Source organism: Salvelinus fontinalis, chromosome 5 (assembly GCF_029448725.1).
Source record: "Salvelinus fontinalis isolate EN_2023a chromosome 5, ASM2944872v1, whole genome shotgun sequence".
In the NCBI taxonomy this organism is placed as follows: domain Eukaryota; kingdom Metazoa; phylum Chordata; class Actinopteri; order Salmoniformes; family Salmonidae; genus Salvelinus; species Salvelinus fontinalis.
In genome coordinates, this window is record NC_074669.1 from 24,062,696 (window position 1) to 24,089,061 (window position 26,366).

The window sequence follows — 26,366 nt, forward strand, 5'->3', positions numbered from 1 at the left end:
ATGGTTTAGTAGACTACTTGTATGAATAATATCCTACAGTACACATGTACTGTATGTTTCTCTAACTAGCCATATTGAGTACACATTACCTATTATTATGTCCAAGTTTTCACACATCCATTTAACTCTGTGTTTCTGTATCTTGTATGGCTTGTGTCTTCTGAATGCAGTTTAAATACACCTGTTCTTGGAATGCTGACAGACTCCTCAGGCTGTCTTATTTCACTGTCTCTGTTTGTCTGGAAGACGTAATAAAAGCTAGCTATAGGCACCATGGGCATAGGCCTACATATATCACTGCCATAGGCACACACAGCAATAAGATATAAGCTATCACGTCCGTGTCATTTACCTGTTTGCCTAACATTTGTGATATGACTAAACTGTAATAGCCTATTTCATTGTGGTTGGGAAACAATCGCGCTTCTATGGCACCAGCTACGAGGAATGGCACACACACTATGCATGCCGGACAACATTCCTGTTGGATGAGAGCTGTCAGAAAGTGCATCATACACGTTGCGTTGAAATGCCTTTCGCTCTCGACACCGCCGGACCCGTTTAACTGGACGGACCGTTTCTGCGATGTGCGCGTGAATATTTCTATGAGCGTGGGAGAGAGAATTCCAACCTGACTTCCATCCTAAAACCAAACCAGCTAAGAAACACATGCGGAGAGAGAGTAGGTCAATGTAAGGGTCTGTAGACCAGTCTAATCCTCTGTTAGTAGGTGAGAACAGTAACATTTGCCGGTAGCATCCTGGACTGTTGACACTGGAGAAAGTTATTCCGAGTTATTGTGTTGACTGTTTTGTGTAACTGTTTGGTGTAAGGGCGTTAAAGGAACTAGCCAGAATGAGAGGCTGAAGCTGCCACCTGGATAAAGCGAGAATAGAGGTGGAACAAGGCTACCCATAGCTGTCTGTTGCTGGTTGAATTACGCACGATGGACCAGGTAAAACTTATCTGGTGTTATTACACTTTCAGTACTAAGACTCAACTCATTCTCTCTCGCGGACACACACAGCGCCGTGCTGATATAACGTAACCATGGTTCACGAATAGAGTTCTGCGCCACTGTTACATTTTGTATTACTGTATAGATAGATAGGGAGTTGGCATGATGCCCATGCTTCTTGTCTCAACAACTATTAGTTGGTGGTTCTTCTCTCTGGTTTATTATTAGATGTGGCTGTATTGTTTACCTTCTAAAGTCGATGTCAGGGACCCCGCGGGAAATCTAATTGTCATAATAAGAAATGCCCATCAAAATCTGTCTGTTTAAACTAGAGATATAAATCTTTTTTTTTGCATGGGCTGCGTCTCAATCCACGGCATCCGCCAACGGCGGCCTTCCACATCTGTGGTGGAAGGTGGCTGAGCTACAGCGTGTTTGTCAGACAATGAGACATCCAGATAAATGGTTTGGACTACAAACTAATGCTCTATGGAAAAAATGAGAGTCTCATCTCGGTTTTACTCTATGACCCCCACAAGCATCATGGGATTAGTCTGAATTCGGTACCTCTGATCTGCCAACTTCTGTCTGTAGTCTCTGAACAGTTTGGGTGAGATTCTCAAGAACATGTACATGTCGGTTGTTTTGCTCTGGGACCCCCACAAGCCTCACAAGACTATTTTGAAGGAAGCCCTGTGCCCGTTTTAAAAATGAATGGGAGTACATTGCCTTCAGAAAGTGTTCACACCCCTTGACTTATTCCACATTTTTTTGTGTTACAGCCAGAATTGAAAAATAATTCAAACGGTTTTCTCACCCATCTACACACACCACACCATAATGACAAAGTGAAAACATGTTTTTAGAAATGTTTGTAAATGTATTGAAAATGAAATACAGAAATATATCATTTACATAAGTATTCAAACCCCTGAGTCAATACTTTGCAGAGGCATCTTTGGCAGCGATTACAGTTCTCTGGGAAAGTCTTTAAGAGCTTTCCACACCTGGATTGCGCAACATTTGCCCATTATTCTTTTCAGAAACTCCAGTGTAGATTTGGCCTTGTGTTTGAGGTTATTGTCATGCTGAAAGGTGAATTCATCTCCCAGTGTCTAGTGGAAAGCAGACTGAAGCAAGTTTTCCTCTAGGATTTTGCCTGTGCTTAACGTTTATTTTTTATCCTTTAAAGCTCCCCAGTCCTTAATGATTACAAGCATACCTATAACATGATTCAGCCACCACTATGCTTGAAAATATGGAGAGTGGTAAGTACTCAGTAATGTGTTGTATTGGATTTGCCCCAAACATAACACCTTGTATTCAGGACAAAAAGTTACCACATTTTTGCCACATTTTTTGCAGTATTACTTAAGTGCCTTGTTGCAAACAGGATGCATGTTTTGGAATAGACCTTACAGTGAAATGCTTACTTACGAGCCCCTAACCAGCAATGCAGTTAAAAAAAAAAGAAAATAGGAATAAGAAATAAAAGTAACAGGTAATTAAAGAGCAGCAGTAAGATAACAATAGCGAGACTAGAATGGGAGAGTGTTCGGTCCTCTTTTTCCTGTAGTCCACAATCATCTCCTTTGTCTTGATCACATTGAGGGGGAGGTTGTTGTCCTGGCACCACACGGCCAGGTCTCTGACCTCCTCCCTACAGGCTGACTCGTTGTTGTCGGTGACTGTTGTATCATCGGCAAACTTAATGATGGTGTTGGAGTCGTGCCTGGCCGTGCAGTCATGAGTGAACAGGGAGTACAGGAGGGGATTGAGCACGCACCCCAGAGGGGCCCATGTGTTGAGGATCAGCGTGGCGGATGTGTTGTTACCTACCCTTACCACCTGGGGGTGGCCCGTCAGGATGTCTAGGATCCAGTTCCAGAGGGAGGTGTTTAGTCCCAGGGTCCTTAGCTTATTGATGAGCTTTGAGGGCACTATGGTGTTGAGCGCTGAGCTGTAGTCAATGAATAGCATTCTCACAAGTGTTCCTTTTGTCCAGGTGGGAAAGGGCAGTGTGGAGCGCAGTAGAGATTGCATCATCTGTGGATCTGTTGGTGCGCTATGCAAATTGGAGTGGATCTAGGGTTTCTGGGATGATGGTGTTGATGTGAGCCATGACCAGCCTTTCAAAGCACTTCATGGCTATAGATGTGCTACGGGTCGGTAGTCATTTAGGCAGGTTACCTTAGTGTTCTTGGGCACAGGGACTATGGTGGTCTGCTTAAAACATGTTGGTATTACAGACTCGGACAGGGAGAGGCTGAAAATGTCAGTGAAGACACTTGCCAGTTGGTCAGCGCATGCTCGCAGTATACGCCCTGGTAATCCGTCTGGCCTTAAGGCCTTGTGAATGTTGACCTGCTTAACTTCTTCTGGCTGGGGGCAGTATTGAGTAGCTTGGATGAATAAGGTTCCCAGAGTAAACTGCCTGCTACTCAGGCCCAGAAGCTAAGATATGCATATTATTGGTGTTTGTTATTGATATGCATATTATTGGTGTATCTGGAGTTTCTAAAACTGTGATGTGAATGATGTCTGTGAGTATAACAGAACTCATATGGCAGGCAAAAACCTGAGAAAAAATCCAACCAGGAAGTGGGAAATCTGAGGTTTGTAGGTTTTCAAGTCTTTGCCTATCCAATATACAGTGTCTATGGGGTCATATTGCACTTCCTAAGGCTTCCACTAGATGTCAACAGTCTTTAGAACCTTGTTTCAGGCTTCTACTGAGAAGGGAGAGAGAATAAGAGCTGTTTGACTAAGGGATCTGGCAGAAGGGCAAAGGAATTGTCCGGTTGAAACATTATTGAAGATTTATGTTAAAAACATCCTAAAGATTGATTATATACATCGTTTGCCCATGTTTCCACGAACTGTAATGGAACTTTTTGACTTTTCTTCTGGCCTGCGCACAAAACAAACATTTATTGTGGAACTGGGATTGCTGGGAGTGCATTCTGATGAAGATCATCAAAGGTAAGTGAATATTTATGATGCTATTTCTGACTTCTGTTGAGTCCACAACATGGCGGGTATCTGTATGGCTTGTTTTGGTCTCTGAGCGCTGTACTCAGATTATTGCATGGTGTGCTTTTCCGTAAAGCTTTTTTGAAATCTGACACAGCGGTTGCATTAAGGAGGAGTTTATCTATAATTCCATGCATAACACTTGTATCTTTTATCAATGTTTATTATGAGTATTTCTCTGAATTGATGTGGCTCTCTGCAAAATCACCGGATGCTTTGGAAGCAAAACATTACTGAACATAACGCGCCAATGTAAACTGAGGTTTTGGGATATAAATATGAACTTTATCGAACAAAACATACATGTATTGTGTAACATGAAGTCCTATGAGTGTCATCTGATGAAGATCATAAAAGGTTAGTGATTCATTTTATCTCTATTTCTGCTTTTTATGACTCCTCTCTTTGACTGGAAAAAGGGCTGTGTTTTTCTCTTACTAGGTGCTGACCTAACATAATTGCATGGTATGCTTTCGTCGTAAAGCCTTTTTGAAATCGGACACTGTGGTGGGATTAGCAACAAGTTTACCTATAAAATGGTGTATAATACTTGTATGTTTGAGGAATTGTAATTTTGAGATTTCTGTTGTTTGAATTTGGCGCCCTGCACTTTCACTGGCTGTTGTTATATCGATCCCGTTAACGGGATTTCAGCCGTAAGAAGTTAAAGGTCTTACTCACATCGGCTGCGGAGAGCGTGATCACACAGTCTTCCGGAACAGCTGGTGCTTTCATGCATGTTTCAGTGTTATGTTCCTCGAAGCAAGCATAGAAGCAGTTTAGCTCATCTGGCAGGCTCGTGTCACTGGGCAGCTTTCGGCTGTGCTTTCCTTTGTAGTCTTAATGGATTGCAAGCCCTGCCACATCCGACGAGCATCAGAGCCGGTGTGGTACGATTCGATCTTAGTCCTGTATTGACGCTTTGCCTGTTTGATGGTTCGCCGGAGGGCATAGTGAGATTTCTTATAAGCTTCCGGGTTAGAGTCACGCTCCTTGAACGTGGCAGCTCTAGCCTTTAGCTCAGTGCAGATGTTGCCTGTAATCCATGGCTTCTGGTTGGAGTATGTACATACGGTCACTGTGGGGACGACGTCATCAATGCACTTATTGATGAAGACAATGACTGATGTGGTGTACTCAATACCATCGGAGGAATCCCGGGAACATATTCCAGTCTGTGCTAGCAAAACAGTCCTGTAGCTTAGCATCTGCTTCATCTGACCACTTTTTTATTGATCGAGTCACTGGTGCTTTTTGCTTGTAAGTAGGAATTAGGAGGCTAGAATTATGGTCAGATTCGCCAAATGGAGGGCAAGGGAAAGCTTTGTATGCATCTCTGTGTGTGGAGTAAAGGTCCTCCAGAGATTATTTTCCTCTGGTTGCACATTTAACATGCTGATAGAAATTTGGTAAGACCGATTTAAGTTTCCCCGCAATAAAGTCCCCGGCCACTAGGAGCGCCGCCTCTGGGTGAGCGTTTTCCTGTTTGCTTATGGCGGAATACAGCTCATTGAGCGCGGTCTTAGGGCCAGCATCAGTCTGTTGTGGTATGTAGACAACTACGAAAAAGATGAAAACTCTCTAGGTAGATATTGTGGTCTACAGCTTATCATAAAATACTCTACCTCAGGCGAGCAAAACCTAGAGACTTCCTTAGACATCGTGCACCAGCTGTTATTTAGAAAAATACATAGTCACCCACCCCTTGTCTTACCAGATACCGCTGTTCAATCCTGCCGGTAGAGCGTATAACCAGCCAGCTGTATGTTGATAATGTCGTCGTTCAGCCACGACTCCGGGAAGCATAAGATATTACAGTTTTGAATGTCCTGTTGGTAGTTTAATCTTCCATGTAGGTCATCGATTTTATTTTCCAAAGATTGAAAAGATTGCTAGCAGAATGGAAGGCAGTGGGGGTTTATTCGACCGCCTACGAATTCACAGAAGGCAGCCCTGTGACGGGGATCTGGGCCTGTTCCCGGGAAGACAGTATGTCATTCATGTTGGGCTCGTCGGACTCGTTAAAGGAAAATAAGGATTCTGCCAGTTCGTGGTGAGTAATCACAGTTCTGATGTCCAGAAGTTATTTTAGGTTATTAGAGACGGTAGCAGCAACATTATGTACAAAATAAGTTTTAAAAATTTGTTACAAACAATGCAAAGAAAAAAAACAAAACACAATTGGATAGGAACATGTAAAACGTCAGCCTTCTTTTCCTGCGCCATTATTGACCTTACGGTGAAATCCCTGAGCGGTTTCCTCCCTCTCCGGCAACTGAGTTAGGAAGGACACCTGTATCTATGTAGTGACTGGCTGTATTGATACACCATCCAAAGTGTAATTAACAACTTCACCATGCTCAAAGGGATGTCGAATGTCTACTTTTTTTTTTTTACCCATCTACCAATAGGTTCCCTTCTTTGTGAGGCATTGGAAAATCTCCCTGGTCTTTGTGGAGGAATCTCTGTTTGAAATTCACTGGGACCTTACAGATAATTGTATGTGTGGGATACAGAGATGAGGTAGTCATTCAAAAATCTTGTTAAACACTATTATTGCACACCGAGTGAGTCCATGCACCTTATTATGTGACTTGTTTTGTGACATATGTGACATTTTTACTCCTGAACTTATTTAGGCTTGCCATAACAAGAGGGTTGAATAGTTACAGTTGAAGTCGGAAGTTTACATACACTTAGGTTGGAGTCATTAAAACTTGTTTTTCAACCACGACAAATTTCTTGTTAACAAACTATAGTTTTGGCAAGTCGGTTAAGACATCTACTTTGTAAATGACATGAGTAATTTTTCCAACAATTGTTAACAGACAGATTATTTCACTTATAATTCACATCACAATTCCAGTAGGTCAGAAGTTTACATACACAGAGTTGACTGTGCCTTTAAAAAACTTGGAAAATTCCAGAAAATTATGTCATGGCTTTAGAAGCTTCTGATTGACATCATTTCAGTCAATTGGAGGTGTACCTGTGGATGAATTTCAAGGCCTACCTTCAAACTCAGTGCCTCTGCTTGACACCATGGGAAAAATCAAAAGAAATCAGCCAAGACCTCAGAAAAAAATTGTAGACCTCCACAAGTCTGGTTCATCCTTGGGAGCAATTTTCATACGCCTGAAGGTACCATGTTCATCTGTACAAACAATAGTATACAAGTATAAACACCATGGGACCACGCAGCCGTCATTCCGCTCAGGAAGTTCTGTCTCCTAGAGATGAACGTACTTTGGTGAGGAAAGTGCAAATCAATCCCAGAACAACAGCAAAGGACCTTGTGAAAACGCTGGAGGAAACAGGTACAAATGTATCTATATCCACAGTAAAACGAGTCCTATATCGACATAACCTTAAAGGCCGCTCAGCAAGGAAGAAGCCACTGCTCCAAAACACTGCTCCAAAGCCATAAAAAAGCCAGACAACGGTTTGCAACTGCATATAGGGACAAAGATTGTACTTTTTGGAGAAATGTTGTCTGGTCTGATGAAACAAAAATAGAACTGTTTGGCCATAATGACCATTGTTATGTTTGGAGGAAAACCGTGAAGCACGGGGGTGGCAGCATCATGTTGTGGGGGTGGTTTGCTGCAGGAAGGACTGGTGCACTTTACAAAATAGATAGCATTATAAGGAAAGAAAATTATGTGGATATATTGAAGCAACATCTCAAGACACCAGTCAGGAAGTTAAAGCTTGGTCGCAAATGGGTCTTCCAAATGGACAATGACCCCAAGCATACTTCCAAAGTTGTGACAAAATGGCTTAAGGACAACAAAGTCAAGGTATTGGAGTGGCCATCACAAAGCCCTGACCTCAATCCTATAGAAAATGTGTGGGCAGAAGTGAAAAAGCGTGTGTGAGCAAGGAGGCCTACAAACCTGACTCAGTTACACCAGCTCTGTTAGGAGGAATGGGCCAACATTCACCCAACTTATTGTGGGAAGCTTGTGGAAGGCTACCCGACACGTTTGACCCAAGTTAAACAATTTAAAGGCAATGCTACCAAATACGAATTGAGTGTATGTAAACTTCTGACCCACTGGGAATGTGATGAAAGAAATAAAAGCTGAAATAAATCATTCTCGCTACTATTGTTCTGACATTTCAGATTCTTAAAATAAATTGGTGATCCTAACTGACCTAAGATAGGGAATTTTTACTAGGATTAAATGTCAGGAATTGTGAAAAACTGAGTTTAAATGTATTTGGCTAAGGTGTCTGTAAACTTCCAACTTCAACTGACTCAAGACATTTCAGCTTTTCATTTTTTATTAAATTGAAAGAAAATTGAAAAACATTATTCCACTCTAACATTATGGAGTATTGTGTTTAAGTCAGTGACAAAATTGAAAATGTAATACATTTTCAATTCAGGCTGTAACACATCAACATGTGAAAAAAGTCAAGGGGTGTGAATACTTTCTGATGGCGCTATATACACTGAGTGTACAAAACATTAAGAACACGTTCCATGACATAGACTGATTAGTTGAATTCAGGTGAAAGCTATGATCCCTTATTCATGTCACTTGTTAAGTTCACTTCAATCAATGTAGATGAAGGGGAGGAGACAGGTTAAATACATTTTTATTTTTGACAATTGAGGCATGGATTGTGTATGTGTGCCATTCATAGGATGAATGGGTAAGACAAAATATTTAAGTGCCTTTGAACGGGGTATGATAGTAGGTGCCAGGCGCACTGGTTTGTGTCAAGAACTGCAATGCTGCTGGGTTTTTCATGCTCAACAGTATCCTGTGTATATCAAGAATGGTCCACCAGCAAAAGGACATCCAGCCAACTTGACACTGTTGGAAGCATTGGAGTCAACATGGGCCAGCATCCCTGTGTAACGCTTTTGACACCTTGTAGACGAATTGAGGGTATTCTGAACACCAAAGTTGGGGGCGGTGGGATTAACAATAATAATATCCTGATCTCTCAAATATAAACTCAGAAAAAAAAGAAACGTACTCTCACTGTCAACTGTGTTTATTTTCAGCAAACTTAACATGTGTAAATATTTGTATGAACATAACAAGATTCAACAACTGAGACATAAACTGAACAAGTTCCACATACATGTGACTAACAGAAATTGAATAATGTGGCCCTGAACAAAGGGGGGTCAAAATCAAAAGTAACAGTCAGTATCTGGTGTGGCCACCAGCTGCATTAAGTACTGCAGTGCATCTCCTCCTCATGGAATGCACCAGATTGGCCAGTTCTTGCTGTGAGATGTTACCCCACTCTTCCACCAAGGCACCTGCAAGTTCCCGGACATTTCGGGGGGGAATGGCCCTAGCCCTCATCCTCCAATCCAACAGTTCCCAGACATGCTCAATGGGATTGAGATCCGGGCTCTTCACTGGCCATGGCAGAACACTGACATTCCTGTCTTGCAGGAAATCACGCACAGAACGAGCAGTATGGCTGGTGGCAAGGTCATGCTGGAAGGTCATGTCAGGATGAACCTGCAGTAAGAGGACCACATGAGGGAGGAGGATGACTTCCCTGTAACGCACAGCATTGAGATTGCCTGCAATGACAACAAGTTCAGACTGATGATGCTGTGACACACCGCCACAGACCATGACGGACCCTCCACCTCCAAATCGATCCCGCTCCAGAGTACAGGCCTCGGTGTAACGCTCATTCCTTTGACGACAAACGTGAATCCGACCATCACCCCTGGTGAGACAAAACCGCGACTCGTCAGTGAAGAGCACTTTTTGCCAGTACTGTCTGGTCCAGCGATGGTGAGTTTGTGCCCATAAGCGACGTTGTTGCCGGTGATGTCTGGTGAGGACCTGCCTTACAACAGGCCTACAAGCCCTCGGTCCAGCCTCTCTCAGCCTATTGCGGACAGTCTGAGCACTGATGGAGGGATTGTGTGTTCCTGGTGTAACTCGGGCAGTTGTTGTTGCTATCCTGTACCTGTCCCCCAGGTGGGATGTTCGGATGTACCGATCCTGTGCAGGTGTTGTTACAAGTGGTCTGCCACTGCGAGGATGATCAGCTGTCCGTCCTGTCTCCCTGTAGCGCTGTCTTCGGCGTCTCACAGTACGGACATTGCAATTTATTGCCCTGGCCACATCTGCAGTCCTCATGCCTAAGGCACGTTCACGCAGATGAGCAGGGACCCTGGGCATCTTTCTTTTAGTGTTTTTCAGAGTCAGTAGAAAGGCCTCTTTAGTGTCCTAAGTTTTCATAACTGTGACTCTTAAGAGGAATATTAATACATGTCACATTATTTAGTGCAGGTAAGTGCAACACTTTTTTAAACATCTTCTGATTTGATTTTAAATCTCTGTCTTTGTCTCTCAGTGTGTGTGTATGGATGGCAGATAGATGATGTGGTATAGCAGGACAGAGTGATTCATGCTAAAGCTGGCTACTGGGTTTCTATTGGCATTTTTGTTGCCAATGGCAGTTGTGCACTCCGCCTTGAACGTTATCTAGGTATCTACACTGGATGATCCGGTCACTTAGTTTGTTTTATCTTATGTTGATTTAGACTATGAAGAGAGAGAGAGAGTGAGACCTTTAGGGAGTACTCAAAGATAACCTGTGATTTGAATTTCAATTATGATTCCTTAGTCTTTCTCCTGAGGTACCTGTTTTCCACCCATCTCACCCCCTCCCCTCCTTTATCTCTCTCTCAGGAAGAAGATCTGGACTTCAAGTCCTTGAGGGCAAAGTTCCAGGATAAGGAAGTGCTGCTGAAGCAGCCGAGGACCAAACCTGCTCTTCCTGTGAAGCCTAAAGTCCTGTCCCCTCCTCACAGCCCAACAAACTCCCTTCCTTCATTCAGCCCCACATCACACACACCCTCGAACTCATTCAACCTAAAGCCCGGAGCTCGACCCTCCCTCCAGGGGAAGGGTGACATCGCACCCCGAGTCATCTTCAAGGAGAAGGAGAAGAAGGTAAAGGGAAAAGACAAGAATGAGGGGAAGGTGAAATTACTAGGTAAAAAGAAGGCAGAGTCTGACAAAGAAAAGGCAGATAGAGAGATGAATGGCGGGAAAGACGATGTAGAAGAAGGGGTGATGTCAGATCTGCTGGACCAGAAACAGAAGACAGAGGCAGATCTAGTCATGAAGAACAAGAAGGTGTCCCTGCTGTCCCCTATGGGGTTTAAGGGGGGTAGTGTCGAGCTGGAAGACGCTTCGCCACCGCCCATAAATGCAACAGTAAAGAAGAAGGGTTTTCGGAGCATCGGGAAGCATGTGAAATCAGGGAAGAAAGGGAAAGAGAGGAAAGATGAGTTTCCTCCTCTCCGCATGCTGGACATAGCCAGCCCAGACATGGCTGGCCCTGAACCTCTCATCGCTCTAACAACCTTCAGAACCCCATCACCCCATGCTAATATACCCACACCAACTGCCCTCATCCCACCGGCCCCAGCAGCACACATTACCCTCTTACCCCTTGCCCCGAAACCTGCCCCAGTACTAGATGCCCTCTTACCCCCTGAGCTGTTACCCTCCACCCTGATGCCTGCACCAGCAGCTGAAACCATTACAGTCGTTACACCACCCGACCCCATCCCCATTCCAATGATCCTCGACCCTCCTATCGAAACCCCAGCTGAGACCATCCCAGCCCCCACCCTTTCTGTATTGGTTTTCCCCAGCCCTACCCCTTCCCCTGTTCTTGCCCTACCCAGCCCGGTACCAACTCTCCCAGTCACCCCTAACCCCTCTGCTATCCCCACCTTACCACCACCCACTATAGCCACCCTACGTCGACCTGTTATTGCCAGGCCACCCCCACCCACTGACCCTACCCCCTCTCCACCTCCTGAACCTGAACCTGAGTCTGTAGTAGTGGATGTTGCTGTTGTAGTCGAGGCCTCTGCCTCTCCACTTTCCTCTCACACCCCCCCTCCCCCAGCGGTGGACCCCCCAGTCACACCCCTGTCCACCCAGCCTGAGAGCCCCGTGTCGGTCCAGGAACGACCACGCTCAGCCCTGTCGGCTCTAGGGCGAGCAGAGGAAATGAGTACACCAAAAAAAAGAAGAACAGAGATAATCTTCAATGCTCTGGAGAAGGCCAAGAGAAAGTTTGGCAGGTGCACAATATACCTTTAATACATACACATTAACGTTAACATCAACTATTCTAACATACTATCCTAACATATTATCCTAACATCTACTGTGTCAGTCAGACAGGGAATCAGGTGACGTTGACAGTTTGTTTACAGATTGATTAACGTTTCCTGTCCATTGCTCATCCCCCAGTCACTTTAGATAAGAGTCTGCTAAATAACCATATTGTTATTATTACCATCTAATTAACTTCATCTCTTTTCCCCCAGCCCTTTGAGCACCCCCACCCCCTCCAGCCCTGTCACACCCACCATAGAGGACCAGCCCCCACTCCCCCACAAATCCCTCCCTGAGCTCCCACCAATCGACTACGATGACCAGGCCGGGGCGGGGCCCCCTACACCCCTGAAACCGGCCCTGGTCAACAGTGTTGACGTTAGTAAGTGTCTGAATCTCTCTTTCCCTGAGGCCCTTGTTCTCTCTCTTCCTCGCTCTTTCTTTCATTCTATATATCTCTCTCCTTTTTCTGTTCACTGCTTTTATACTCACTCTGAACATGAAGGACACAGGAGTGCAGCTCACCCCTACACCCTAGGTAAGACTTTGCATGGTGGAATGGTTTAGATATCTTAAGAGGGTGTCAGCTAGGTTGGTATGCAGGAGGTCAGGTATGCTGCTGGATCTAGGCTGCCAGAGAGTCCCTGGCCTGCAGTAGGTGTTATGTGGTTGTTGTTGCAACGCTGCAGACACTAAACAGCAGAGAAGGTCGAATACCTCTCTGTGCCAGAAACATATTTGTCTTGAGGAGGATGGGGAGGCAGGGTTGGGTAGGTTACTTTCTAAATGTAATCCATTACAGTTACTAGTTACCTGTCCAAAATAGTTATCAGTAACATCATTTTTGATTTACCAAACTCAGTAACGTAATCTGATTACTTTCAGTTACTTTTGGATTACTTCCCCCTTAAGCGACATTAGAATATGACAAAAAGGATCCATGGTGTGTCATCATAGTGGTCTCCGACTTGTGGTCAGACTCTCTCAGGTGGAAAAAACGTAAAACTTTTTTTTCAATGCTGAATTGAATGTCATAATGTATTTTTTCGCAAACATACTTCCTGAATTGAAAAGTAATTCAAGAAGTTAGCATCGAGTTTTTCAAAATTATCTGTAATCTGATTGGTGACATAACTGATTACAGTTAGTTTTAAAAACATGAGATTACATTTAACTGATTACATTTAATCAGTTACTCCCCAACCCTGTTGGGAAGTGAGGAAGAGAAGGAAAGGGGGAGGAAGAGAGTGGGAGAATAGGGCATAGGTGAGGAGGAGAAGGGGAGAGTAGGGCATAGGTGAGGAGAAGGGAAGAGTAGGACAGAGAAAGAGAGGTATTTAAACTATCTTTGGTGTGTCACTCTGGGGCAGCGTTTCTGTCAAAGTTAGCATGACTGGGTGCTGCTGCCATTGTCATGTGTTCTAACTCTCTTGTTGGTGATGTTTACATCGTTTTAATTTGAGGAATGTAGTTATCAGTGAAGCAGAGTGTTCCTCCTGGCTGACCTAGTGAACAGGCCAGTTCAACCGCTCAGACTCTCGCTTCACAGCGTTGCACGACAACAAAACAACAACCTACACACTGTAGTTTTCACTGCTTTATCTTTCTTAGTATTGAATAGGTTTGGGCTGTATCCATATTTTCATACCTTCATACCGTTCCTGTACCATACCAGGGGATACAGTGTTACTGGCAGTGCACACAAGTGCACATTTCTTTCCAAATGCTAAAAAATATTATAATTAAAAAAAATTAAGCATAGAACAAATTTAGGCAGCAGGGTGTAACGGTTTTCGTCGTCTGAAGAAGAGTAGTCGGACCAAAGCGCAGCGTGGTAAGTGTTCATGCTTTTTTATTAGAACAGAACACTATAACAATATAACAAGAGAAATAAATGAAACCGAAACAGTCCTGTAAGGTGCAAAACACTAAACAGAAAATAACTACCCACAAAAACCATGTGGGAAAAAGCTACCTAAGTATGATTCTCAATCAGAGACAACAATCAGCTGCCTCTGATTGAGAACCACACCCGGCCAAACAAAAAGAAATACAAAACATAGAAAATGAACATAGAATGCCCACCCGAATCACACCCTGACCAAACAAAAATAGAGACATAAAAAGCTCTGAACTAAACCGTCCCAGCGCCCCGGAGACACAGTACGCAAAGCCGGCGCAGGATACCCTGGGCCGAAACGGCGCACCGGAGACCAAGCGCGCTGAGCTGGCACAATCCGCCCTGGCTGGATGCCCACTCTCGCATGGCACTTGCGGGGGGCTGGCATATAGCGCTCCAGACTATGAGCGCGCACTGGAGACACCGTGCACTTTACCGCATAACACGGTGCCTGACCAGTACCACACTGCTTCCGGTAAGCACAGGGAGTTGGCTCAGGTCTATCGCCTGACTCCGCCAATCTCCCCGTGTGCCCCCCTCAAAAAATGTTTTGGGGCTGCCTCTCGTGCCTGCTGCGCTGCCTTACCTCATATCGCCGCCTCTCAGCTCTCGCTGCCTCCAGTTCTTCTTTCGGGCGGCGATATTCCCCAGCCTGTCTCGAGGGTCCCTGTCCGTCCAATATCTCCTCCCATGTCCAGGAGTCCTGAACCCTCTGCTCCTCCATACCACGCTGCTTGGTCCGCTTGTGGTGGGTAGTTTTGTAACGTTCAACGGATGAAGAAGGATCGGACCAAAGGGCAGCGTGGTAAGTGTTCATGCTTTTTTATTAGAACAGAACATTATAACAAAATAACAAGAGAAATACATGAAACCGAAACATTCCTGTAAGTGCAAAACACTGTGGGAAAAAGCTACCTAAGTATGGTTCTCAATGATAGACAGCTGCCACTGATTGAGAACCACACCCGGCCAAACACAAAGAAATACAAAACATAGAAAATGAACATAGAATGCCCACCCAAATCACACCCTGACCAAACCAAAATAGAGACATAAAAAGCTCTCTACGGTCAGGGCGTGACACAGGGATCTTGATCCAGGAGGGTATTGATTGCCTCTGCTGTAACCAAGAAGCTTGATCTTGCAAGCTAGCCACTTGCTAGCAAGTTAAGCAAACCAAATGCATAGCTGGAGCCTGGTTGCCACTAGTTATTGTAAAAATTTATGAAAGCAGAAATTAGCTTTTTGGACTTAATTTAAGGTTAGGGATAAGGTTAGCCACAGTTTTAGGCATAAGGGCATTTGGCATAAGGGCACAAGGCAGCTTAGCGGTTAAGAGCATTGCACCAGTAACCGAAAGGTTGCTTGTTCGAATCCCTGAGTGAAAGATGTGTCCTTGAGCAAGGCACTTAACCCTAAATTGCTCCTGTAAGTCACTCTGGATAAGAGTGTCTGCTACAAAGTAAGGTTAGCAGTATGGTTAGGTTTAACGTCACATTTTACAGTGTAGAAATAGGCAGGGTTTATGACTGGCTGTGGTAACTATTGACGATCCAGGAGCCCTGGGCTGGAGATCATTTAATTGGCACATCTTAGTTAACTTCTAGTTCTAAGCAGTGGCATAGCACAAACAGCCCAAGCTTCATACTGTCATTATGTCAAAATACCCTGGTATACTGTATATATGGTATACATGCCCAAGCCTAATATTGAACATTTCTCTCTCTCTCTTTCTCTCTCTCTCTTTAGGGCAGGTGTTTCCTGTGTTGGAGAGGATAGCAGGGGACGTGATACCAGACCTGTTGGTGGCACCCTCTCCTCTCTCGAGGAGGTGCCTTCCGGAGGCCTCCACCCTGCGACCCCTGCAAGAGAAACCCCTCCGACTCCCCTCCATGAACCTGACCGCCCATGGTACATCCTACCCACCTCCTCACACATGTTCTGTCACTAAAGAACTCCACAGCAGTGTGTTCAGAAACCACAGAAGCAAACCACATGACATTGCACATAGACAGACATATCTCTCTCACACACACACACACACACACACACACACACACACACACACACACACACACACACACACACACACACACACACACACACACACACACACACACACACACACACTAATAAACTTGGAAACTAAAAGAGAAAGGATAGAGTAGTTATCAGTGTGTGGTTCTTCATGTTGGGTAACTATCTGTCTCTCTTTTCAGCTGGGGAGATTCCTGCTCCTCTAGAGTTCTCCGTAGCCGATCCTGTTATTGACGTTCCCGAGTTTGAGGATGTAGGATCGGAGCTTCTGAAATTGGAAGCCCTAGAAATCCAGCCTGCAGACTTGGTGGAGATAGAGGGGTCAGAATGGGGGAATGGAGAATATGGTGACAACATTCCAGAGACAGTGCTTCTAAAGCAGGAGATTCTGGAAGAGGGGGAGGGGCTTCCAGAATTCGAGGACCATAGAGTTCCAGAATCAGAACCGGTGGTCGAGGTTCCATTGGAGGTTCGGGTGGAGTTTATCCAAGAACCTGTCCCTGCCTCCCCTTCCAGCCAGGACCCGCAGCCAGCGGCAGGGTAACACAACCAGCTAATTCTTACTCTCTCTCAAACGTACCTAATTCTTACTCTCTCTCAAACGTACCTAATTCTTACTCTCTCTCAAACGTACCTAATTCTTGCCTTAAAAAGAACACATCCATCTCCCGTTCTCCACTAGAATAGTGTTCTATGTCATGTTCTTGTCCCTGACTGACCGTTCCACACCCCCACCCCTCCAGAGCTGAGGCAGAAGACGGCACCTATGAGAGCTGTGACAAAGCCAATGAAGACATGCCCTCAGCCAAACAGAAGGTCAAGGGTCAACCCACCAAGAAGAAGAAGGAACCAAAGAGTAAGACACAGGAATCTAAGTTCTCACTCAGATACCATCCACCAGCATGAGAGTTTCCAGCTGTGGGTGTGAATCTGTGAGATGAGGTCAGATGTTGAGTATGTGTGTACTGTATGTAATGTTATGTAGGCCAGTGTCTCTAGCAGTGAAGCTGATGTGTGTGCTTGTCTTTTTTCTCCTATCGACCCTAGACAGACTGGCATTGCTACCGCTCTCATTGATTTGATCCTATCTAGCCATAACTGCATCCAATAAGATGAACTAACATAAAATATGTTTTCAGATGTTATCATGTTTTCTTAACTATTTCTCTTCCTGTTATCTTTTCACAGACCCATATGCTGAGACTCAGCCTCCGGTAAGGAAGATTCTGGGTCTTTTGATTGGTTGATAGCTTCATATTTGACAATATTTGACCCAGGTCTGTGTTACACACAGTAAAAGCACCTCTATCTGTCAGACACTTCTCTGCATCTATCCTGTGGGAATCGAATCACCCAGTAAAGATCTAATCAGACATGACCCTCATCTTCCTATTGTTTTCAGACTAAAGGAACACCCAGGGGTGGCTGGTCTTTTAAGAAGCCTGCTCCGGAAACCCCAGAGGAGAAAGATCTGAAGAAGAAAGAAAAACACCATCTGGAGAAGGAGAAGAAAGAACAGAAAGAGAGAGAGAAGAAGAAGCAGAAAGAGAGAGAGAAGAAGAAGCAGAAAGAGAGAGAGAAGAAGGAGCAGAAAGAGAGAGAGAAGAAAGAAAATGAGATGAAGAAGTTTAAGGTAAGAAATCCATAGAGGGGAGGAGAGTGGAATAGTGTTCTCGGTAGTAGAAACCAGTGTGATTTCATTTCTTCGAGATGGTAGATTAGCTGAACATCATGGCTACGTGGTAGTAACTTCACTTATCACAGAGCGATGTATTCACATGGTTAACTTTCCTTTTTGCAAAACTCCCAATGACGTCTATGAACGATTTTCGCAGAAGTCACAGTTGGATCTCAAGTCTGATTACTAAGGACAAGAGAGGGAGTGTGATTTATAGGAAACATCATATAACCCAAGTGTTGCTAGTACACACAGTGCACACTACACTACAACGCTCAGAAACACACAGATTAATACACAGGGTAATATCAACAGTAGCAGCCCCTCTAGCAGAGTATGACATTAATGTAAAGCCCAGCTGGAGTAACAGATTTACATTGCATTCATCACACTCTACAGTCAAAACAGTATGTGACCGCTGAGATTATATTTTCACTGTGTGTGCATGCCTGGGTGTGTATGCAGATAACAGGTCAGGAGGAGGCTATATATCAGGCTACAGTGACGGTAGCATCTAAAGGACGTAAGAACGACCTGGCTGTGAAGAATAGGGACATCGTCAGCATCATACGGACCACAAACTGCCCCAAAGGAAAATGGCTAGCCAGGGACAGCACTAATACATGTAAGTTACACACCTACCTAAACCCTGACCTCTGACCTCTACACAAATACAGATGGGCATAAAATGAGTCAAATTGTTCAACATCTACAGTAGTTGCTTGATTGTGGGATTCCAGACAGGTTGTTGTGTTGTCATTACTTGAAGACCTACTGTATGTGAAAACGGTCTTGCAGGTGGATACAACATGAGTTATATGTGTTTACAAACTATCTGTGTGTGTGTAGATGGGTACATTTCAGTAATAGCAGGTGTAATCAGTGTTATATCTATGTGTGTGTAGATGGGTACATCTCAGTAATAGCAGGTGTAATCAGTTATATCTATGTGTGTGTAGATGGGTACCTCTCAGTAATAGCAGGTGTAATCAGTGTTATATCTATGTGTGTGTAGATGGGTACATCTCAGTAATAGCAGGTGTAATCAGTGTTATATCTATGTGTGTGTGTAGATGGGTACATCTCAGTAATAGCAGGTGTAATCAGTGTTATATCTATGTGTATAGATGGGTACATCTCAGTAATAGCAGGTGTAATCAGTGTTATATCTATGTGTGTGTAGATGGGTACATCTCAGTAATAGCAGGTGTAATCAGTGTTATATCTATGTGTGTGTAGATGGGTACATCTCAGTAATAGCAGGTGTAATCAGTTATATCTATGTGTGTGTAGATGGGTACATCTCAGTAATAGCAGGTGTAATCAGTGTTATATCTATGTGTATAGATGGGTACATCTCAGTAATAGCAGGTGTAATCAGTGTTATATCTATGTGTGTGTAGATGGGTACATCTCAGTAATAGCAGGTGTAATCAGTGTTATATCTATGTGTATAGATGGGTACATCTCAGTAATAGCAGGTGTTATCAGTGTTATATCTGTGTGTGTGTAGATGGGTACATCTCAGTAAAAGCAGGTGTAATCAGTGTTTTATCTATGTGTGTGTAGATGGGTATATCTCAGTAAAAGCAGGTGTAATCAGTGTTTTATCTATGTGTGTGTAGATGGGTACATCTCAGTAAAAGCAGGTGTAATCAGTGTTTTATCTATGTGTGTGTAGATGGGTACATCTCAGTAATAGCAGGTCTAATCGGTGTTATATCTATGTGTGTGTAGATGGGTACATCTCAGTAAAAGCAGGTGTAATCAGTGTTTTATCTGTGTGTGTGTGTGTGTGTAGATGGGTACATCTCAGTAATAGCAGGTGTAATCAGTGTTATATCTATGTGTGTGTAGATGGGTACATCTCAGTAATAGCAGGTGTAATCAGTGTTATATCTATGTGTGTGTAGATGGGTACATCTCAGTAATAGCAGGTGTAATCAGTGTTATATCTATGTGTATAGATGGGTACATCTCAGTAATAGCAGGTGTAATCAGTGTTATATCTATGTGTGTGTAGATGGGTACATCTCAGTAATAGCAGGTGTAATCAGTGTTATATCTATGTGTATAGATGGGTACATCTCAGTAATAGCAGGTGTAATCAGTGTTATATCTATGTGTGTGTAGATGGGTACATCTCAGTAATAGCAGGTGTAATCAGTGTTATATCTATGTGTGTGTAGATGGGTACATCTCAGTAATAGCAGGTGTAATCAGTGTTATATCTGTGTGTGTGTGTAGATGGGTACATCTCAGTAATAGTAGGTGTAATCACTGTTATATCTGTGTGTGTGTGTAGATGGGTACATCTCAGTAATAGCAGGTGTAATCAGTGTTATATCTGTGTGTGTGTGTGTGTAGATGGGTACATCTCAGTAATAGCAGGTGTAATCAGTGTTATATTTGTATGTGTAGATGGGTACATCTCAGTAATAGTAGGTGTAATCAGTGTTATATTTGTGTGTGTAGATGGGTACATCTCAGTAATAGTAGGTGTAATCAGTGTTATATCTGTGTGTGTGTGTAGATGGGTACATCTCAGTAATAGCAGGTGTAATCAGTGTTATATTTGTTGTGTAGATGGGTACATCTCAGTAATAGTAGGTGTAATCAGTGTTATATTTGTGTGTGTAGATGGGTACATCTCAGTAATAGTAGGTGTAATCAGTGTTATATCTGTGTGTGTGTGTAGATGGGTACATCTCAGTAATAGCAGGTGTAATCAGTGTTTTATCTGTGTGTGTATAGGTGGGTACATCTCAGTAATAGCAGGTGTAATCAGTGTTTTATCTGTGTGTGTATAGATGGGTACATCTCAGTGAGCCAGGTGGAGCTGGACATTAAGGAGATGTTGGAGCTGGGGAAGAAGGCTTCTCATGCCATCAGCTATAAGGACAGCAGTACCGTGGTAGAACAGGGAGGAGAGGTGGCCAGGATGGGCAGGAGGACTTCCAATCACTACCCACTACAGGACGAGACAGGCAGCTGTAAGGACTCAGCTGTACACACGTCATATTGTGGATCCAAATGACATGTATCCCTTTCCTGCAGTCAATAACCAAAGCACTCTCTTTGGCCTCCTCATGGGTGGAATGTTATTCATATTTTTAATAATTAATAAAGATTATTTCAAAGAACCCGATGAAAATCTGGTGTTTCTATGTCAAACAATTGTGTTACATTTCAGTCTTCTGAGATGTATATAAAGTGTAATTTTGGATGCAAACTCAAAATTGAATACATTTCCACTTTATATCTGACATGGTACAGGTGTCTTCTGTTTTTTAAGCCCATAACCATGTGTGTGAGGTGTATACTTTTGTAGATTTGTTTAAGACTACCAAAGAACACTGCAGTAAAAAGTTAAACTGTGTGTGTTCTCCCTCAGTTACAGACGACAGTGAGGAGTGGACGTCTGATGACGATGAACCTCTCTCCTACCCCATTGAGGAAGATCCTACAGAGAGGTCAGTACACACTGCAACGTTAACTGTTTGAACAGGCATGTTTAGATGTGGGGACTATTCACCATTGGGACTATTCAACAGGGGCCCGATCCCGATTTAGGAATTTACGTCTTTCCTATGCACGCCTTTCCTACGCACTTCTCAGTATTTGATATTCAGACTTAACTTTTTCAGTCACGTAATACGCTCTGCAGGTGTGGCTACCTCGCTCTCTCTGAATACATTACATTCAACCGCTGAAAACCCTCCCACTTGCTGGCCAACAGATTTTCTCATGGAGTTTCCATTCAATGGGGTTTTCAGTACATTTATCTTAAGCCATCCCTTTCCAGTGTACCTTTAATTCAAATTTTGTCGACAGTCTCAATAACATATACAGTTGAAATCGGAAGTTTACAGACACCTTAGCCAAATACATTTAAACTCAGTTTTTCACAATTCCTGACATTTAATCATGGTAAAAATACCATGTCTTAGGTCAGTTAGGATCACCACTTTATTTTAAGAATGTGAAATGTCAGAATAATAGTAGAGGGAATTATTTATTTCAGCTTTTATTTCTTTCATCACATTCCCAGTGGGTCAGAAGTTTACATATACCGTACTCAATTAGTATTTGGTAGCATTGCCTTTAAATTGTTTAACTTGGGTCAAATGTTTTGGGTAGCCTTCCACAAGCTTCCCACAATAAGATGGGTGAATTTTGGCCCATACCTCCTGACAGAGCTGGTGTAACTGAGTCAGGTTTGTAGGCCTCCTTGCTCACACACGCTTTTTCACTTCTGCCCACACATTTTCTATAGGATTGAGGTCAGGGCTTTGTGATGGCCACTCCAATACCTTGACTTTGTTGTCCTTAAGCCATTTTGCCAAAAACTTTGGAAGTATGCTTTGGGTCATTGTCGATTTGGAAGACCCATTTGCGACCAAGCTTTAACTTTTTGACTGATGTCTTGAGATGTTGCTTCAATATACCCACATCATTTTCTTTCCTCATGATGCCATCTATTTTGTGAAGTGGACCAGTCCCTCCTGCAGCAAAGCACCCCCACAACATGATGCTGCCACCCCCGTGCTTCACGGTTGGGATGGTGTTCTTCGGCTTGCAAGCCTCCCCCTTTTTCCTCCAAACATAAGGATGGTCATTATGGCCAAACAGTTCTATTTTTGTTTCATCAGACCAGACGACATTTCTTCAAAAAGTACAATCTTTGTCCCCATGTGCAGTTGCAAACCGTAGTCTGGCTTTTTATGGCGGTTTTGGAACAGTGGCTTCTTCCTTGCTGAGCGGCCTTTCAGGTTATGTTGATATAGGACTCGTTTTACTGTGGATATAGACACTTTTGTACCTGTTTCCTCCAGCATTTTCACACTTTTCTGTTGTTCTGGGATTGATTTGCACTTTTCGCACCAAAGTACGTTAATCTCTAGGAGACAGAACGCGTCTCCTTCCTGAGCGGTATGACGGCTGCGTGGTCCCATGGTGTTTATACTTGCGTACTATTGTTTGTACAGATGAACGTGGTACCTTCAGGCATTTGGAAATTGCTCCCAAGGATGAACCAGACTTGTGGAGGTCTACAATTTTTTTTCTGAGTTCTTGGCTGATTTCTTTTGATTTTCCCATGATGTCAAGCAAGGAGGCACTGAGTTTGAAGGTAGTCCTTGAAATACATCCACAGGTACACCTCCAATTGACTCAAATGATGTCAATTAGCCTATCAGAAGCTTCAAATGCCATGACATAATTTTCTGGAATTTTCCAAGCTGCTTTAAAAGGCACAGTGAACTTAGAGAAGGTAAACTTCTGAGCCACTGGAATTGTGATACAGTGAATTATAAGTGAAATAATGTCCTAACCGACTTGCCAAAACTATAGTTTGTTCATTAACAATACATTTGTGGAGTGGTTGAAAAACGAGTTTTAATGACAAGTTTTAATGACCTAAGTGTATGTAAACTTCCGACTTCAACTGTACATGGAGAGAACGGGTTCAGAATATAGGGATCAATGAAAGAATGCCATCAACTCGGCAGATTCAGCCCTACAGAAACCTATAGCTTGGTTCTCCAGATTTCATCCATGCAAATTCTGAAGGCAAACAGTTAAAATTCAGAATAATGACACCGCTATTTATAGCCTATTTCACTGTGGAAAAGGGGCCGCAATACATGCCATGTTGATATGATTTTCAGTTTGCTACCGTTTCACATTTGTCTCCAGGGATCATAAGGAATAATCATCTAAAACAATTGCTATGCATATTTAAAATTCCCTTCTCCAAACGGATTGCTCATTTACCCAGCTCTTATCAATTTATACATAACAGTGCATGGAGAATGCTGTTATTTCTATTTGAAAAAATAAAGTAGATGCTTTTTCCACTTTTAACCGTCAGATTCGCACCGACCTTATTCATGGTTTCCTCGCGCGTAAAGGTGGTGGAATTATGAGGGAATTAAATCCAGGTCAGAATACAGTGTCTGTAGACACACCTCCCTCTGCCACACCTTTTATTAGAGCTCCACCTGAAATGAATAGTGGGTGAATGGCATGCTATTCTCATGCTTAAGTAGGCCGTCATTGTAAAGAAGAATTTGTTCTCAACTGACTTGCCAAGTTAAATAAAGGTAAAACATAAAAAATAAAAAAGTAAGTTTAAGGTCAGAATACGTATAGAGAAAAGCGCATAAAAAGGGAATCACGTTCACTTTACGCGTGCTTAACTCTGGTCGGAATCGGGGCCCAGGGGAGTGTTATGGTGAAGGCTATCACAGTGGGGACTATTGTCCTTTGATGTCAGGAACTTTGAATCTGCATGACACCACTTTTCTCTTTTGCAGTGGCCACATCCAAACAATGTCCATGGCGGGTGAGTGAAACACAAAAGTCAAGCCACTAGGTTTCAATGATGGTTTCAATGATCTATCAATGAGCCATGACTGACCTCAGCTTCCTGCATGTCCTGCTTATCTTTTCTTCCCCTTTCTAAATACCTAAAATACCTTTGGCTGATTACATCTGTTATTGTTTACATTATTGTGTGTGTGTTTACTTCCTCCAGGAAGCAGAGAGTTTAGCATCCACCACCAACAAACACACAATGACACCACCATAGATGGAATGGATATGCAGTGAGTCATGCACACACACAGATAATAAGACAAGGAATTTAATAGTATTAACAATATTCTATACATTAGCTAGCATTTCTCCCTTCTGATGTCTGTCTGTTCTGCAGGGTGAAACACGAAGCACTTCAGAAGCTGGCCACTTTCTTCCACAAACCTGTTGTAGAGAAACCCATCAGGAGGTACATACAGTATAATTGCACACACACACAGATGAAGGTAACGGTGAATGAATGTTTCCTTTGATGCTTACCATCTCCCTTTCTTCTCCTCCCCATCTCTCTCTTTCTTCTCCTCTCCATACTCCCCTTCTGTTTCTTCTCCTCCCCATCTCTCTTTTACCCTCTCCATCTCTCTTTCTTCTCCTCTCCCTACACCCCTTCTCTCTCTCCCTAATCCCCAACTCTTGCTTTACCCACTGTCTCCCTTTGAGAAGACCTGAAGAACCTGAACCGATCAGTAAGTGAAGAGCTATGTATGGATTCTGTGTACTACACATTCCACAAATCAGGCCTAGTCTTTGGGCTGGTTGGTCTGGCTGGGCCAGACGCAGATGATCCATTTAGCATGCCTTTCTTTCATAGTCCAGGAGAGTTTCATTTGGATCCAGGAAAGCAGCCAATAAAGGTTGAGAGAATGCTGTTGGGATTTATTGAGTTCAATGAAAGGAATCCACTGTCTACATCTGACACACTAGTGTGGAAAAATACTTTCACGTTTAAAACATCATCCTTTTTTACTTGCCAGGCCCCGTGGATATAGAAGAACCAGTGTACCCGTAAGTAGGAGAGGAAAAAAATGTCACATTGTGTAATCTGTTGTCAGACTAGTTTTCTGGGCTTGGATTGTGAATGTCATTGTGTGTGTGTGTGTGTGTGTGTGTGTGTGTGTGTGTGTGTGTGTGTGTGTGTGTGTGTGTGTGTGTGTGTGTGTGTGTGTGTGTGTGTGTGTGTGTGTGTGTGTGTGTGTGTGTGTGTGTGTGTGTCTGTCTACCATGCATGTGTGCTTCTATGTAGATGTAAAGTGGAAGCAGATTTGGAGCTTCCAGACATGATTCTTCCTCCTCCTGGCCTGTTTGCAGACAACAATCAATGACGCTTAGTAGACTACCAACTACCATCTACAGGTAAAAATTATACTTTACATTAGTCAGCTATTAAGAATCATTGATCAGTCTGTCAATACCAGTAGGCTATTGACCATGCATTGATGATGTCTGCGTCTGTTCTCTCTTCTATGAGCAGTTGGAGAGCAGAGGAACAACGACAACATGGCATGTCGTCCAGTCATCTCCATGACAATCACTCAGATAACAGAGACATGAAGGATCGTTGTTTGGACAACCTGCAATTGGATGGACTATTTCTCTGTTATAATATTGTTTAAGCCAGGATTCATTCCGAGAGCTCTAGTCAACAAAGCAGATTTTTAAGGCAATGTTACCGTCTTTACGGAGTCCGCATTCAAGATAAATGCTGCAGATGTCGACTCAATTGGAAATGATCTTTAAAACGTCAATAACGCTATAGCGTTTCAGATTGAATTTCTTGTTTTGATGTCCATCCAGGGTTATGGAGGATGAGATGAAGGATAGACAGAGAGCAGTTCTGTTTATACTAAATGTTCAATAGTTTTATACAAACACAATTATGGGATTCCATGCATAGTGTAATGTCTGTTTAAAGGTGTTTGCATTTGGCTAGATGACAAATCAACAGTCTGTATCCAGCTACTGTCTGTGTCTAAAATGACAGCCTATTCCACATGTAGTGCACTAACTTTGACCTAAGTGACACAGGGTTAACCACATAGGGCTCTGGTGAAAAGTAGTGCACTACACAGGGAATAGGATGCTTGCCATACTGTATGAGATGTCTGGTTTATATTCCCTGTGTATTTCCCATTAAGTATTAGAGAGAGAGGGAAGTAATTTGATGATGTAACCTTTAGTTGAAGTCCTGTTCATTTAGCTACCAGCTCTGCTAGTTGTCATCTGGCGATTTAATAAAAAACACAAATCAAT

The 26,366-nt window shown here is 43.2% G+C and overlaps 1 protein-coding gene across 1 annotated transcript; it reads left to right on the forward strand.

The window, feature by feature from the left end:
• The first annotated feature begins 1 nt into the window (after position 1).
• On the forward strand, positions 2-26,365 carry LOC129855352 (proteoglycan 4). The gene is made up of 18 exons (XM_055922909.1): positions 2-955; positions 10,675-12,086; positions 12,336-12,505; positions 15,773-15,934; positions 16,243-16,600; positions 16,804-16,916; positions 17,249-17,274; positions 17,463-17,693; positions 18,204-18,363; positions 20,549-20,731; positions 21,133-21,211; positions 24,056-24,084; positions 24,277-24,346; positions 24,454-24,525; positions 24,780-24,802; positions 25,091-25,121; positions 25,360-25,469; positions 25,588-26,365. Exons 1-17 carry the CDS (start codon positions 947-949, stop codon positions 25,436-25,438), a joined length of 3,207 nt encoding a protein of 1,068 aa, XP_055778884.1. The 5' UTR covers positions 2-946; the 3' UTR covers positions 25,439-25,469; positions 25,588-26,365.
• Position 26,366: the final 1 nt, after the last annotated feature.